Source organism: Molothrus aeneus, chromosome 13 (genome assembly GCF_037042795.1).
Source record: "Molothrus aeneus isolate 106 chromosome 13, BPBGC_Maene_1.0, whole genome shotgun sequence".
NCBI lineage: Eukaryota > Metazoa > Chordata > Aves > Passeriformes > Icteridae > Molothrus > Molothrus aeneus.
In genome coordinates, this window is record NC_089658.1 from 12961599 (window position 1) to 12978407 (window position 16809).

General features: G+C 49.1%; 1 protein-coding gene across 1 annotated transcript; it reads left to right on the forward strand.

Annotated features, from left to right (window-relative positions):
- The first annotated feature begins 1179 nt into the window (after positions 1-1179).
- DET1 (DET1 partner of COP1 E3 ubiquitin ligase) lies at positions 1180-14678 on the forward strand. The gene is made up of 5 exons (XM_066558519.1): positions 1180-1328; positions 1783-2897; positions 6142-6332; positions 7955-8146; positions 11867-14678. Exons 2-5 carry the CDS (start codon positions 1815-1817, stop codon positions 12054-12056), a joined length of 1656 nt encoding a protein of 551 aa, XP_066414616.1. The 5' UTR covers positions 1180-1328; positions 1783-1814; the 3' UTR covers positions 12057-14678.
- The last annotated feature ends 2131 nt before the right edge of the window (positions 14679-16809 follow it).

Sequence of the window (16809 nt, forward strand, 5' to 3'; positions counted from 1 at the left end):
TCCCTGCCCCTCTCCAGCTCCTGCTCCCACGCCTGCTGCTGGAGTGGCTCCGAGAGCCCTGCGTGGGCTCAGCCCCGGCGAGAGGCCGGAAAATGGATCTCAAGGGCTGCCTGACATTCCTGCTTCCCTGCCTTTGAAGGAGAAGAGCCCCTCAGAGCTGCCCTCGGCGCTAATGCACGGGGCGGAGGGGTGCTGCTAAAAGCCAAGGCTGGCAAAAGGCTTTCAAACCCTTGGGGAGGCCCGAGAGGTGCCCGGGGGTGACCCCAGGCTCTGCTGTCGCTGTTGGGGTGTACCCCAAAATGCTGGAGGGAGGTGTGGTGGTGTCCCCTGCGGTGTCCCCATGCTGGGAGTGATGGGGCTGTGCCAGACCCTTCCTGGGGATGGAGGAGATGGTCCAGGCATGAAGGGGTTCAGGGGGTTCAGGGGCAGGGAGGGGGTGAAGGTAAAAATAGGGGACTTGGGGATGGTTGGATGGGTTTGCAGAGAGTGCTGGGATGAGGTGGCCAGGGTGGAGGAGGGTGTGGGATGGATCTAGGGGAGTACAGGAGGGCAACAGAGGGTGCGGGGGGGGCAGGGTGGGTGAAGGCAGTGCTGGAGGTGCAGGGGGTGCAGTGTGGGTGCAGGGCGGGCAGGATGGATTTTGGGTTGCATGAGAGGCAGGATGGGTTCTGGGGTTCAGGATGGGTGCACGATGGGCTCTGGGGTGCAGGATGGATGCTGGGGTTCAGGGTGGGTGCTGGGGTGCAGGATGGGTTTTGGGGTGCTGTGGCTCAGGATGGGTGCAGGATGGGTTTTGGGGTGCAGGGGTGGCAGGGTGAGTGCTGGGGCTTCAGGATGGTGCAGGATGGATTCAGGATAGGTTTTGGGGTGCTGGGTTCAGGATGGGTGCAGGATGGGTTTTGGGGTGCAGTGGGCGCAGGATGGGCGCCGGGGGTGCCCGGTGCAGGGTCCTCCCCGCCGCCAGGGGGCGCGCCAGGCCGCTCGCAGCACTCTGGCCCGACAGGCCCCATCTCGCTGGTGCGGGGGCCGGAAGCGGAAGTGCAGGGACGTCTTCCCACCGCTGTGCCGTGGCGGAAAGATGGCGGCGGCCATGGCATGAACGGGACCCGGCGCGGCCCCAGCGGTGAGAGTGGTCGAGACCTCTCCCCGGTTCTAAACCGGCGCGGAGACCACCGCGGCCCCCAGTTCCCTGTGTCCCTTTACCACTCGGGCCAGCGGGAGATCCCCAGTACCTTTGGCGGGCGGGCCCTCAGCTGCCCCCGGGCTTCCCTGGAGCTCAGTCTCTCCTCAGCCCGGGGGACTGGAGCTCCTCGCTTCTCTCTCGGCAGGTGGGCTCGGACACATCGCGGGTAATCCCTCCTGTGCCCCTCGCCCCCGGCTCCCTCCGTTCTTTCCATGCTGTGCCCTTTGCCTGCTGCTTGTCATGTGTGCATTTATCCCTGGCTTCTTGGGCTCCCTTCCCGGTGTATGGAGGCTCCCTTTATTCCCGTGATGTCCAGCTGTGCCCGTGCCCTTTCCTGGCTCCCTCCTTGTTCCCCGCTGTGGCTCTGTTCAGCAGGCACGACTGCCATGGAGGCATCTCTGGACTGCCCTCCTCGGTGCCTTGCACTGAGATCTTTCTCCCAGTCCCTCCCCCTGCTCCTCGTGTCCTCCCGTGTAATTCCCCCCTCCGTCTGTCCCTTTTAGCTAAGCCCCTCTGTTGGGCGCTGTGGGTCCATGTGAGCAGGTTCCCCATTCCCTGAATTCCACCCCAGTCCCAGGGCACGTGTGCTGTCCCCGCAGGATGAAGATGAAGATGAAGTAGAGCTCTGACCATGGACCATGAGGCCCCCACCATCAGGCCCCGGCGCATCCAGAACCAGAACGTCATCCACCGCCTGGAGCGCCGCCGCATCAGCTCGGGCAAGGCGGGCACCCACTGGCACCAGGTGCGCGTCTTCCACCAGAACGTCTTCCCCAACTTCACCGTGGTCAACGTGGAGAAGCCGCCCTGCTTCCTGCGCAAGTTCTCCCCCGACGGCCGCTACTTCATCGCCTTCTCCTCGGACCAGACCTCGCTGGAGATCTATGAGTACCAGGGCTGCCAGGCGGCCGAGGACCTCCTGCAGGGCTACGAGGGGGAGATCCTGGCCAACGGCAACGACCAGAGGTCCGTCAACATCCGGGGCCGGCTCTTCGAGCGCTTCTTCGTGCTGCTGCACATCACCAACGTGGCCTCCAACGGGGAGCACCTGAACCGCGAGTGCAGCCTGTTCACCGACGACTGCCGCTACGTGATCGTGGGCTCGGCCGCCTACCTGCCCGAGGAGCCGCACCCGCCCTTCTTCGAGGTGTACCGCAACAGCGAGTCCGTGACGCCCAACCCGCGCTCCCCGCTTGAGGACTACTCCCTGCACATCATCGACCTGCACACGGGCCGGCTGTGCGACACGCGCGCCTTCAAGTGCGACAAGGTCATCCTGTCGCACAACCAGGGGCTGTACCTGTACAAGAACATCCTGGCCATCCTGTCCGTGCAGCAGCAGACCATTCACGTCTTCCAGGTGACGCCCGAGGGGACGTTCATCGACGTGAGGACCATCGGCCGCTTCTGCTACGAGGATGATCTGCTGACCCTGTCTGCCGTGTACCCCGAGGTGCAGCGGGACACGCAGACGGGAATGGCCAACCCCTACAAGGAGCCCTTCATCAACTCCCTGAAGCACAGGCTGCTGGTGTACCTGTGGAGAAGGGCCGAGCAGGATGGAAGTGCTATAGCCAAAAGAAGGTTCTTCCAGTACTTTGACCAGCTGAGGCAGCTCCGCATGTGGAAGATGCAGCTCTTGGATGAGAACCATCTGTTTATCAAATACACCAGTGAGGACGTGGTCACGCTGCGGGTGACAGATCCTTCCCAGGTACAGAATCACACAATGGTTTGGGCTTGGAAGGGGGCCTTAAACATTATCTAATTCCAGCTGCCCTGCTAGGGGTCCACTAGGCCAGGTGGCTCAGATACTGCCTCCCTCTTCAGGCTGCTCATTGCTTTGGGATAAGTGCTCAAGCATTACAATGCTGTGAGCTGTTCCTTAATGAGTCTGTAAAGGTTATTTAGGATCCCTAGTGCCTGAGTCTTTTCTGAAGCCTCTGATATTGAATAACTTCTCTGTCTTCTGTTTTCTTAATTTCTGCCTCCCTCTTCAGGCTGCTCATTGCTTTGAGACAAGTGCTCAAGCATTACAATGCTGTGAGCTGTTCCTTAATGAGCCTGTAAAGGTTGTTTAGGATCCCTAGTAGCTGAGTCTTTTTTGATGCCTCCGATATTGAATAACTTCTGTATCTTCTGTTTTCTTAATTTCATTGCTTCCTTCTTTCTCACCTGCAAAATGAGAAAGATGTGATGTTAGCAAGTTCCTTTCTCCAAGGATTGTTCCACATGCTCACAGATGCTGTTCAATCCCCTTTCCCTCCCCAAATCCCCAAATGAATTTAATTTTAGCTGATATTTTATATAGTCCATTTAAATTGTGGAGGTAGTCTCTCCCTTTTCTCATGTATCTTCAAGCATGTTTTTCAAATATAATAGTCTTCATTTTCCCTGGTACAATTACCATTTCTGTTCTGCCTACGTACTTAGTCTTTCAAGCTCCAGTAAGAGGTAGTATTTATGATCTCTCCAAATTGGAGTAGCAGCTTTTAGATCAGGCTAATGGGCCAATTGCTTCTCTTTTCAATTTATTGCTAAAGAAGTGGAATTAGAGCAAATGTAGCTCAGTCAGTGCTGGGTCCCTCCAGATGTTTCACAACCCTACATGTTGATCATCTCTTTTTACTGCTTTTAGAGTGGTTGGTCATGTTTTGAGCCCTGTGAAACTAAGAGATTTTTTTTAGCTAATTTTTATTCCTTGAATCAGAATGTTTTTATTCTGTTGAAAGTATTTAGCAAGAACTTGTGATAAGTCTCCAATGCAGCATGTAGGTCTGATTGTTCCCCAGAGGTTTATTTTCTCTCATGCACTCCTCTTCTCCACATCTTTGCCAGGACTTAGGTCCTAGAAGAAACAAACAGTAGCTTTTTGTGTGTTGCTTTTGTCGAGTTCTTCCTGGGAGATGTCTCTGTTTTGTTTTGTTTTACTTTCCTCTTCTGTGGTGTTTGTTTGGGGGAGTTGCTTTGGGAGGAAATAGGTAAGGCTTTATCTAATCCATGTTGCCCATTGGTGTAAAGCTGAACGTCTGTCTCAGAAATATGAAGGCTCTGTGCAAGTGGCCTGCAGGGTTCTGCTCGTTGCTGGTGTCTGGAATGAGCTCCTGGCCCTGATGTAAAATAAATGTTTGTGGCTGGCTCAGCTCTGCACTCTGCTGTGGTTAGTAGGGTTTAGTGCCTGGTTTGCTGCAGGGAGCTCTCCACTCTCTTCCCCCAGGGTTACTTTAAGATGCAGTTTGTGGTTTGTTTGCAGTGTGCCTCAGGCGCTGGGTTTTGTGCTGGGGGAAGAAAAGTGCCTCATTTCTCAGTTCTTCCAGAGGTAATTCCAGATGTGGAGCAGTCTCCACAGACCTGTCTGAAGGTAGGCGTTGCGTTAGGGCTTCCTGAATAAAACTTGGCTCACAAAATAACTACAGCTCCCATTTTTCTTCAGTCTGTCAGACAAGGAACATGAGGTTTCATCCAATTTCAGGATCCTTTCTCCCCTCTGGCTTCTCTGCCAAGAAGGTTGAGGAGTTGCTGTTCATGGTTGTGGGTCGTGTGGTTTTTGTCTGGATCTGCACTGTATTCTTTGAGATCTTTAAGAGTGTGTTCTGCATAGGTACCTTGGAGGGGTTGTTGCTGTTGTAGGCTTGTGTTGATAGGCTTGACAGCATTGCTGTGTGGTTTTTGTGGCACTCAGCTGCTGCCTCCCATGCTGTGATGATGTTTTGGTGGTGTTACAGGTGCTGCAAAAGCAGTGAGGGTTTCTCTGCTCAGGGACATCCTGTAGATGTGTCTCTATGTTAACCTGGCAAAGGAACTTTTTTTATTTAAAGTTGGAGGATACTCCCTGCAGTCTTCAGTGATTTAAATAGTTTTTCCTTCTGCTGTCTTCTCTTATTTTCTCTCTGCTCCAACGCTTAATTTCAGAAGGGCTTCCCTTTCCTCAGGCAGTAGTCTAGTGAGTAACCTCATCTTGTGTGTTTCGTTTGGACATGTAGGGGCTGGATTGTATTACCATAGTTTATTTTGGGGCTGTAAAACAAACAAACCTTTTGATATTTGCAGGTGGGTGGGGTGGACAGAGTGCCTGCCATCATCCCTGAGCATTGTTTGGGAGCAGGAGGTAAAGCATTTAGGAATTGTCTCTATTGACAGAAGATTTTACCAGATGCCATGGGAATTAGTTCCCTTTGAAGAAGGGGACAGGTTCTTACTTTGGGGTGCCAGCACTCCTGTCTCTAATGAAAGCTGCTTTTTATGACCAAGAATTAAATATGCCCTTTCCCAATGGGATGGGAATGTCATCTCCCTTTGCTGTAGCTGTGCTGACACAATGTCACCTTTTTTTCCCAATTTCTTGCTCATTTGTGCCAGGATTCATTGCCATTGCCAGTCCACAGCATGGTACAAGGGCCGTCTTGCAGGAGGATGTCAGCATTAAGAAGTCATCAGAGTCTTTCAGATTTTCATTTCTGTGTTGGCAGAGTACCTGGAGGGCACAGCTTTTTGTGGGCAGTGATGTAGTGCACAGTAGCTAAAAAGGCTCATCTCTGTGTGATGCAGATATTAAGAAGGGGAAAAAAATAATATATCTATGCAGAGGTAAAAATAATTTAAGGTCAGCTAGCATTGGATCTGAAGTAATTTTTTCAGCAGGAATGAAAATTAAATTCAGCACTTGAGTTAGTGTTTTGTGTTTGGTGGAGGAGAGAGAAGACGAGAAAACAGTACGGTTTCATCTAGTTCGAGGTGAAAAATTGGAAGCCCATTAAGTTTTCTTAAATAATCACAGCTGAGAGGTGGATAATTGGGTACATTGAGGCATTCCAATAGGAGAATGGATTAGTGTGAGCATGTAGGATTCACCTGTGCTGTGAAGAAATTTGGATAGGGTCTGTGGTGTGATGTGGGGAGAAGGAAGAGACAGCTTCCCCACCTGTGCTCTCCTGGGTAACTTCTGCCTCTCTCCCCAGCCCTCGTTCTTCGTCGTGTACAACATGGTGACCACAGAGGTCATTGCCGTGTTTGAGAACACGTCTGATGAGCTGCTGGAGCTGTTTGAGAACTTCTGTGACCTCTTCAGGAATGCCACCCTGCACAGTGAGGCTGTCCAGTTCCCCTGCTCAGCTTCCAGCAACAACTTTGCGAGGCAGATCCAGCGCCGGTGAGCCATTCGGAGCATGCTTTATTCCGTATAGACACACGCTCAGCCCCATCCACTGAAGGCCAGTATCAAAACCAACCCTGAGAAAACCAGTTCCTTTGGCCTCCTCTGCCAGCTGGTGCAAGGGTCAGGACTATACATGGTTCATTCTTGCAGCCTGATGCATCTGATTTTATATTCCACAGCATTTACCTTTTTAGAGGAAGGAACAAAGCAGTTGCAAACTGCTGCTTAGAAGAAAGGAAGGGAATTTTGAAAGATGTTTCTGTCTCTCCTTGAGCAGTAACTCTTTTGGAGGTTATTAAAGTGTTACTGCCCAGTAACTTTGGTCCCTGAAGATAGGATTTGTCAAGATGCTGGCATGATCCAGTTGTGTGTATTTTGCCAAGTGACATTCTCTGAATTTAGCATGTACCAAACTGTGTCCTGTAGCATTTCCTCAACATCAGTCACCAGCTCGTGGTTATCATCACTGTACTAGGAGAAGGGAAACTCATCTGCTTAGATCTGTTGTGAAAGCTGAACAAAATACCAAAATAACCTTGGTTTCTAGAATATGCTTTAACAGTCAGATGTGGTTTTAATGAGGCAGAGTGTGTTATTTTTCTAGGAAAATTTTGTTGTGACTCAGGTGTTTTTCCTTCCAGTGACTTGTTTCTCATCATCCAAAGTACTTGCCATCCACTTATGGGCATCAAGCTTCTGTTGACTTTAGGCTGATGTCACATAAGTCTGACGAAATTGACTATGTCTGTAACTTTCTAGAGCAGCCTGTCAGGAAATCCATAATGCTTAATGGGAGAGAGAATGAGAGGACTCACTGAAGACTCACGAAGAACAACTTCTGCCTTTTGTTAGAGTAGATAGGAGAGTATTTCCCCCCCCTTGCTACAAGGGCCTGTAACAGGAGTGTTGTAACTTCTACAGCAAAGTACCATAGAGCATAGTCCAGAGTGAGCTGGCTTCTGGCTGAGTGTTTACCCTCCTTATTGTCCTTGCAGCTGATGTGACTGTTTTTGCACATGTAAAGTTTCAAAGTTTTCTTGGAAAGAGAAATCCAGCCTGTGTTAATCTCTCCAGGAAGAACTTTCAGCTCACTGTAGTTTCTGTAGAGCTTTATGCTCCTCATCAAGGTTCTTCTTCATCTAAGGTATCTCCCTTTATGCATTTAGAACAATGGGTGGAGAGAGGAGGATTGTCAAGTCAATGTTAAGGGCTCAACTGTTACTGTGAAAGCCCCCTGGCTTTTGCTCATGCTGTTTCCAGGCTTTGTGGTAAAACTTGGATTGACTGATCAGCTGCTAATCTGTCTCTCCCTGTTTCTGATCCTGTTCATTTCCTGTACTGCAGAGCAGCTGGGTCCAGACGTTGTGGGTAGGCACATTCTTCTCCTTCTGTCACTCTGGACATTCTGAATGAGACAGTAATGATAAGGGAGGATGAAAAGGTTAGCAGAACTGGTTGATGTTTGAATCACTGTGATACATCTTTGGAAACGAGCCGCTTTAGTTCTTACACTGCAGCTGTTTTCTCTCCCTGTCAGTTTTCCTGCTTAGTTTGTTTAAGATGTGCTGTTCAGCTGTGGCCTTTGTGAACAGAAGGTGTCTCTTGCTTTGCTGCAGGTTCAAAGACACGATTGTGAACGCCAAGTACGGAGGGCACACGGAGGCCGTGCGGCGGCTGCTGGGGCAGCTCCCCATCAGTGCCCAGTCCTACAGCGGCAGCCCCTACCTCGACCTGTCCCTCTTCAGCTATGATGACAAGTGGGTGTCAGTCATGGAGCGGCCCAAGACCTGTGGTGATCACCCCATAAGGTATGGGGAGCTGTATGTAAGGAGAGAGTCACTGTAAAAATCACCTCTGCCATGGGGCATCAAGTGTGCAGAATAGGGAGTAGATGGAAGCCTTTCTCTTAGGAAATCCTTTCACCAGGGGATGTATTTCACAAAACTTGGCCTCTCTCCTTTACAGTAATGTGGATGTGTGGGAGGGCTCTTCATGTTTCCTCGCTGAGCTGCTCTGCTCTGGGGAGGGTTTGGGTGGTGAAGTCTCAGCCTTTTCCATATGAATGGTCTTGTTCCTCCTCCTCTTCTTGCAGTGCTGCCGTAGTGTTTGGGTTGCAGAGTGATACAGCTCTGATGTCTGCTTTCCTATGCTGGAGGATCCTCTCTGAGCATGTGGGTTTAGTTGGCAAGGATTGTCTGGTTTGTCCTGTGAATAAAATAGTATCTGGGCTAGGTGTTACTCAGAAAGCTTGTGGTATTGATTGAGCTGTTTTCAGACTTCCCTTGTTTACTGTTCTCACCATGGGAGCTGTACTCCTTGCCATACTCCCTTCTCTCTGTGATCTGTAGGAAATTTCTGTCTGTAGTAGGAATTTTAGCCAGGTGCCAGGGCCATTCTGTGCCTCTTCTGTCTGAGTCTCCAATGCTGGCAGAGGGAGTAAGTCTGAGCTTGAGAATAAGGAGGTTTGCAATGCTTCTTAAAGAAATATCAGGACTATTTATTTCTTTCTGTTGGCTGCAGCCATGGCTGCAAGAGGTAGTGGTTAAAAATCCGACGTCTCCAGCTTGACAGGCTCAAAGAGCCTGAGTTACCCAGGCAGAATAGTATTTCTGCTCCTAGTACTGCAGAAGCAAACCTATGCTCTGAAAACAAAGAGAGCCTTCAGTGCCTGAGTGCTTTGTTTAGTGACTGCACACATGTTGGGGGCTCAGGCAGCCTAGGGAGATCATTCTGGACTGCTTCCCAACTTTATTTTCATCAATGCATGCTCAAAAAGTGGTTTCATATCTCCCCTGGCCCTGACTCAGGTGGCGGGGAACTTCTGATTATTCCTGCGCTCTCAATTCCCAAATTATGTATATTTAATTGATTCTTCTGCCTGTATGATTTAGTTTGATCTCCAGCTTCCATGTTATCTGCAAAGAAAGCGTGCCCTTTTCCCCCTTGTCATGCTTGATGTTGGGGAAACTTGCAGGGTGGCAGTTGTCTGCCAGCGCCAACCTGCGCCGGGCTCCCGCGGACAAAAGGCAGCAGAACCGCAGTCATGTGCTGCGGTGGAGTCTTTGTAGTAAACAAAGCCAAGTGCCACCTTCCCTCCCTCCCCTGAGCAAACCAGCGTTTCAGAGCCAGAGCTTTTAAAGCTCAAAGCTGTGCAGAGTCAATTAGGACTTGAATAGAGCCTCGGAGCAGTGGGGCTCCTAGTTTTTTGGAAAGTAAGCAGAAGATGAGGCGCTAACCTTAACCATTCAGTAGCTGAAATAGTGCTGCTGTGGTTCTCACATGCAAAACAAAGGGATTAATAAAATAATGCCAGCTGCCTGTTGGGGTTAGAGGGCTTGGAAATGAGGGACCACAGGATTTGTAATGTAAGTCCTGTAATTGTCTGGAATGGAAAACCCTTCAGTAGCTAAGGTTGTTATAATCTGTGTGCAGTTCCCTCGCACGATGTGTGAGCTAGGAAGGCTTCCAGACCTTTTCCACATCAATTCAATATTTCTGTGCACTGCGTTCTTTTAACCCTTAGTGCTTGTCTGCATCCCAGAAGGTTCAATTCTGCCTACTTAAGAGACCAGTGGTTGTTTGCTGTCAGGTGGGAAGGACTTTAGGTTCCCCATCACCACCGCCTTCCAGTCTCTTTTCAGGAGGCCTGAAGAGATATTCAATGGGTGAAATGATGGCACTTGAGGGAAGAGGGTCTAACACAGCTCTGCCTATAGCAGGGGGTCTCTAAAATCCATCTAGATGGCTAATAAGGAGCCATTTAACCAAAGAATTGGTCTGCAGATAAATCTTCCATTTTCCTACGGTTTGAAAAGGCTGGTCTTGCTGTTTCTGTTGACATACAATTTATATTGCAGTGCCTAATTTATCCCCAGAATGAGAGCCCATGGAAATGGCCTCTGATTGCAGAGCACTTTTAAAAATACATTTAAAAATACCAAACTGAGCACATCTTTTAAGATTACAGGGAGCTTCATCTTCAGTAGTAAATTGTTGTGAATTGGGGGAGAGAGGAACAGATGGGGGACTGTGCTTTATTTAAAGAATGACCCTCTGCATACCCAGCCTTGTGTAGGAGGGAAAGGGCTTTTTGAAAAACCAAATACCAAGATTGTGACTCTCTTGCTGGGTTCTTGTGTGCAATTTTCAGGCAGGGCTGGCTGGCACTTTGATTCAGAGGAAGGGAGAGGAGAGTGGCCCTCCAGGAAGAACATGAGGTTCTCAATAGGCTGTGTTGTTAAAATGTGGAGTATGTCTGCTCCTGAAACAGCATTGCTGGTATATGTCATCATCCGTTCTTCCAGGCTGAGAGCTGAGTGCATTGTATTGCTGGCGGGGGGGAGATGTGCTCAGACATTAAAAGCATTCTTGGAGTTAAAATTGGAGGAAAATGCAAAATACCCGCATGCACTAAGTGTTGGTGGAGAAGAAAACAGCTGGGAGGCATAATGGCAATTCTGTGCCTGAAGCTGGAAGAGGTCTAATGAAAATGGTCTAACAAACAGAGGCAACTTCAGGGGGAGGACTTGAGTTAGAGCCCAACTACTTGGTGAAGATACCATGTCCAGAAACCTCCACCACTACATCCCAGAAGCCTTCTCCAAAGTCTAGGGAGGGTGGGATCCTCCCAGAGAGTCTTGTGTTCTGACAGCAGCAGAGGACACTGGTGTTACCTGGGCTTATGTCAGTTACACAGAATGTGCAGGGGAGGTTCAAGAAGCAAAGAGCTTCCCTGGACTCACCTGTCTCTTCAGAGCTGTTTGTCTCATCCCCCTGAACGTGTTCCCTCTGTGCTGGAGCTGTGTTCCAGAGCTCACCTGTTTGGAGATGCATATCACCCAAGAGGCAGGTGTGTGGGTGACAGCAGAAGGTCATAAGGTTTTCCTTGACCTCTGTCCTTGCTGTGGTTATTGAATCCAATTCATCAGGTACCTCCTGCACAGCCTATCTCATTAATGCTTTATTGGTGGCAATCTAAAAGGAATTGCAAAGCCTTGCTTGAGCTGTACGCTACAACATGGCACCCTTGAGGAGGATTGCAGTGACTTCCTTGACTGAGCAGGCACAAGGACAGCAGTGTAAAGCCTTCACTGGCAGTACCATGAAGAGGAAGGGGTGGCCTGACACTCTCAGTGAAGGCCATTGTTAAGGGAAGGGAGCTCAGTTCTGTACAGTATATCTGCCTTGGGGATCAAGGGAGCAGCTTGCATTAAGAGAGGATGGAGAACCAGCACAGGTGGGGCCTGACCCAAACTGACTCCCTCTTGTGAAGTCAGCTTTGTCCATCAAAGTGACAGGCAGAGTTCTCTCATCGCTAATAATAAAAGTGATGTTTTTCTAGACAGTGGAAAACAACTGCCCTGAGAGGGACTTCCCTGCGAAGCCAAGAGCCAGGCACCCAGCTAAGGACCTTCTGCTCCTCAGGGAGCACCAGCGCTTGAACGAGGCACTTGTCTCTGCATGCAAAGAGCCCAGATGGCAAAGTCAATAGCGGGGAACAGCCATAATTGACTTTCTCTTCCTTTCAGATTTTACGCCCGTGACTCTGGCCTGCTGAAGTTTGAGATCCAGGCGGGGCTCCTGGGGCGCCCCATCAATCACACGGTGCGGCGCCTGGTGGCCTTCACCTTCCACCCCTTCGAGCCCTTCGCCATCTCGGTGCAGCGCACCAACGCCGAGTACGTGGTGAACTTCCACATGAGGCACAGCTGCACCTAGAGGGACTCGGGGTGCTCTCTTTGGTGCTGGGCCTCTGCCACTGGTGCACCAAAGCCAGGCACTCGCACCTTCTGGGAAGCCAAACCGTCACTCATGGAAAGAAGCCTCACCTGGCAGCTCCTACCAGCGGCATCTCGCGGGGCTCTCAGCCGTGGATCAGCTGATGCACCCCAGTTATGGGAGTGGGGGGGCTTCTTCTGACCCTGTTTGTGCTGCAGAGATCCCCCTGCTGTCCTTCCCTGCTCCTGTTGATGAACAAAGTGTAGCTGAGGTTCCTTTCCTCTGTTTTCTATCCTGCTGTGGGTCTTAGGATGGCAGAGGTGGAGCTTTGCATCATGCTTGTGGAGCACTCCCTTCTGCACTGGTGCTCTCCTACCGTGTTGGACAAATGACCTGGCACAGAGGGAAGGGATGGGAACCATGGGGAGGGCTTGGATCCAGCTACCCCTGTTTGTATCTTCAGAATTGCTAGGGAAATGAGATCCTGCTCTCATCCACACAATCTACTCATGTCATTTTAATATGCAAAAGGTCAGGAAAAAAAAGGTGTGAGAAATCACTACAGTTGAGAGACATGAGGTGTATTCCTGACCCTTATGCAAGTCACTTAATCTTTGTGCCTTAGTAAAAGCTCCTAAGTGAGTGGTGGTGTTACAGCAGCAGGCCAGGGCAGCTGGTTGTGTCTGTAATGCACGAGGAGGTGCATGCAGGAGGAAGATGGGTGTCTGGGAAGGGTGTGGGGAGCAACAGCAGCTCCTTGGTCATGTCAGAAGGACTCTCCTGTAGCATGGGGGTTAATCCTCATGACCATCTGCAGGTTCTGCTGCTGAGAAGAGGGACACCCAGCTGCTGGCACCCTCCTGTGTGTTGGAGTACCAGCGTAGAAAATGAGTAGGATTTGCCCAGGAGGAAGGGTGGAGACCTGAATTCGTGTTCACTGCTGTGGGTGGGCAGTCTGGAGATGAACTTGTTGACTTAGGTTGCTTACCTCTGTCTGTTTGATACACTGTTCTCTGTGAGAACCCAGATGCTGTTTCCAGGCTTCAGAGCACAGCTGGCCAGTATGGCAGTGTTGGCTGGACCACGGCAGTGTTTGTGCTGCTGATAAATTAAGCTCCTGTGTGTAATTACTTGCCACTGTGGGCTGGTGAGGATGCTGGCCTACCCTTCTCTCTTAAAAATGGAGTTCTTGGTTGTAGGCCAGCATTTGGGGGTTGTTACACAAGGGCTGGTTTATGACTGCTGCCAGGCAGCACAACCATCCCAGCATCACGATGTGCTCCGTATCAGAAGCTGCAGCCTGTTCTTGTCCCATTCCTTTAGGAGGTACAGTGGGGGCAATAGAAAATTGGTGCTAATACACAGGAGACCCTCTCCGTTAAAGGACCCTGTGGGTGTCTAAATTGGACCAAAATGAGCTGTGGGTGACGTGTTGTGGCCACATGCCTGTGAAGAGGATTGTTGGAGTCATGCATTAATTTTTGCTGGTGATGCACTGGAGAAGAGCTGTGTGGGTGGGGATGCCTGCTCATGGTATGAGTGGTGGACCTCAAAGTTAAGGGTGTCCTGAGGTCCTTGAATCAGCCTTCGCTCTCTGCCTCACTGTACTTCTCTCCTGGCCTTGCTAAAGACTATTTCTAGGCAAGACATTGCATTTCACTGCTCTTTTCCTGGTGTTTGCACTGTTGGTGTCTCAGGTCTGTCAGGAGTGCCGGCGGGTCAGGAGACTGCTAACAGAGGAGGTGTCAGTGCTTTAGCTGCAGTTCCTCTCGTCTAATAACACTATTTGTCAAGGTTTTAGGGTTTTATCCTGTGATCTGTTCCTCAAACATTCAATTAAAGCTCCAAGTGGAGAATCGTTTGCACACTGTAGATCATGGATTTACCTCCCTCTGCACCACTCTCACAGCTGTTCGCACTTCAGTATGAGACTTTTTTTCCCCCCCCAAGCTTCCAGCTGCTCCATCTGAGACTCTGTTTACTCCTCGGTGTCACAGCCTCAGGAAGTCAGTGCTTACTAAATGAGCTGTCAGATCTCCATTGAGACTCTTTTTTCAGTGGCAAAAATATAAACTTCAGCATTTCTGTAGTAGGGGCTTTTGCCAAATTCAGGCTTCCCTATGTGAAGCAGAGAGTGTGGCATGGATTGTTGGACTTGGGGCTGAGAAAGAGATCTGTTCTTAGCTCTGCTATTAAATTCTGAGGCTGGGGGCAAATCTCTTCCTTCTCCAGCTGGTGTTTTCTTCTCCGTAAATGAGGCCAAAAACATATTTTCAGCTTTTATAAAACACTTTGAGATTCATGGATAAAAAGTGCTGGATAAGTGCTAAGTATTTTCTTATTATGTTTGCAGACAAACTGATCATACTGGGTACTAATTGCCCAGTAGCAATAGCAGATCCTGTGGTCTTGGCTGCTGCATTTTATATCAACAACAGAGTTAATTTTGTTACAGAAATGTATGGAAAGAAAAGTCTCTCATGCTTGAAATTTTGATGCTTTTATTTAAGAAACAAAAAGTGTGTGTGGTGGGGAGGGTGGGAGAAAAGGGGAGATATTTTCTATCTGATATTTTTCCTAGGTTAGGGCAAAGATTTGTTAGCAACACAAGACAAAAACGGAATAAACAGAATTTGCTTTAAAAGTCTGATTTATTGTCTTTGTCTTCCAAAAATCTGAATGATATAGATGGGAATTCCTTCGCTAAGAAGAGATGGCAGGGCCTTGGACTGTGCAGACATATCCCATGGGAGCTTGCTACCTCTTCTGGCACTTGGAGTACAAATGTCCTTAAGAATGTTCCCACCTGAGGCATTTCTGTCGTTCCTGCAGATTTCTCAAATTCTTGTCTACATGAACTAATGCTGGGAGAGGAATTCTTGGTTACATTTTTCCCTTTGCATATTATTACTAGCCCAGCTTGTACTCAGAGACTCCTCCTTTATTCCATTTTCAGCATTTATCTAATCTTTTGGACATTTTCTGCATGATCAAGGGATGAAAGCTTGTTGTGGTTTAACCCCAGCTGGCAGCTCAGCCCCACAGAGCCACTTGCTCACTCCCTCACTGGTGAGAAAAGTGAGAAGACTTGTGGGTTGAGATAAACACTGATTAATGGGTAAAGCAAAAGCCACATGCAAGCAAAGCAAAACAAGGAATTAATTCCCACTTCACATGGTCTGGCAGGTGTTTAGCCATCTCCAGGAAAGCAGGGGTCCATCCTCTGTAGCTGCCCCAGCCAAACCAGCACAAAGCTGAACACACCTTGCTTGGCAGGACAGCCTGTCCACTGCTTTTGGATTGTGCTGAGGCACTCAGATTTTCGATCTGCTGCTCCCTGCCTCTTTGCAGAACGGTCTGGCTGAGAACTTTGCAGCATCCCTGTTTGTGTTAGTTCCTCTAACCATCTGCATCTTGAGCATGAAAGCGATTTTCCTTTGAACCTTTCCTCCATTTCTCTGATGCTTTCCTGTGCAGACCTTGAGCACACCAGAAAGCTCTTGAGCCCGTGGCTTTTCAGATGGGCACTAAGTGAGGAGGAGATGCTTGAGCTGGAAACTGTGTTTGACTGGCAGCAAAATCCCATCTTTTGTTACTTCTTCTGGTGCCTTTGCTTTAAGAAAATAAAAGTAGTGAACGCAAGACAGCTGCATTATTTCTTGTATAAAAAGCATTAGACAGCAAGGCACAGAAATCCCATTAGAATCAAATGTATGGATAGGTTTAAGATGTGTCCCTACTAAAGACTCCTATCAATTAACCTTCCAGTGCTCATGGCTGGCCCTAATTTAGCTGCCTTACCTGAAAGGACCTTCCTTTTGCTCAGGTGCTGCATCTATTAAGCTCTTCCCTTGGTCATTTTGACCCAGCTAGAAGAATCAGATTTCTGATGCTTTAAGAAATCCCTTTGTTTTTCTTCTTTATGATCTGTCTTGCTGCTTTTCTGCCAGCTTTTCCTGCAAGGATCTCTTGGGACTGTGGGCAGAGAGATGGTGAAGGCATAGCAATGAGATATGTGGCCCTCTCACAGCTGTTGTCCTTCTGGTAGCCTTTATCAGATAGGTACATGCTGCAGAGCAAATGGATGTCCTATGGACAATTGAAGGATTTTGTGGGTTTATTTCATCCTTGCTATGCAAGTTTCAGAGTCTGTATCCTTGATGTGCCTCAATCTTGTGCTTCCTTGAATTATTACATGGTTATAAAAGCTTTTCTGGTAAAATAATCCATAAAAATACTACAGTTTTAAAATAGCAACGTGGAAACTGCTAATTCATGGCCAGCTGCTGTGGTCTTGTATGTGAGGAGAACTGGAAAGTGACACATTGCCCTTGGTTCCTGCTACTCAAGGCTGTGCTGCAGCATCTGGGTAACATCTGGGTCCTCACTTGACTAATGAGTTGAGGACAGTTATGGAGGAATGTGCTGGGATGGCTCATGGATGCCCAAGGCCCTTAGATAACACTACCAATTCCCCAGCATTTGCTCCATTCTGCTTTGTCCAGGTATGAATTGGACAACTCTTCCTTTGGAGGAGTTTATTTTCTGTACATGACAAAACTAGTTTGAGTTCCATCTTTTTAAAGCCAGGAACATGTTATTTCTACTTTCTGTGGCTGTCTTCTTCCCTTCTACCCAGCAGATTTGCAAAATGCCAAATGTAGTCCAGAGCAGCCCTGGCTTTACCCAGAGGACTCCGTAAGCCCCTGTTTTTGGCAGTGAATTGTCCCTCTGAAAGCTACTCTTGCACAAG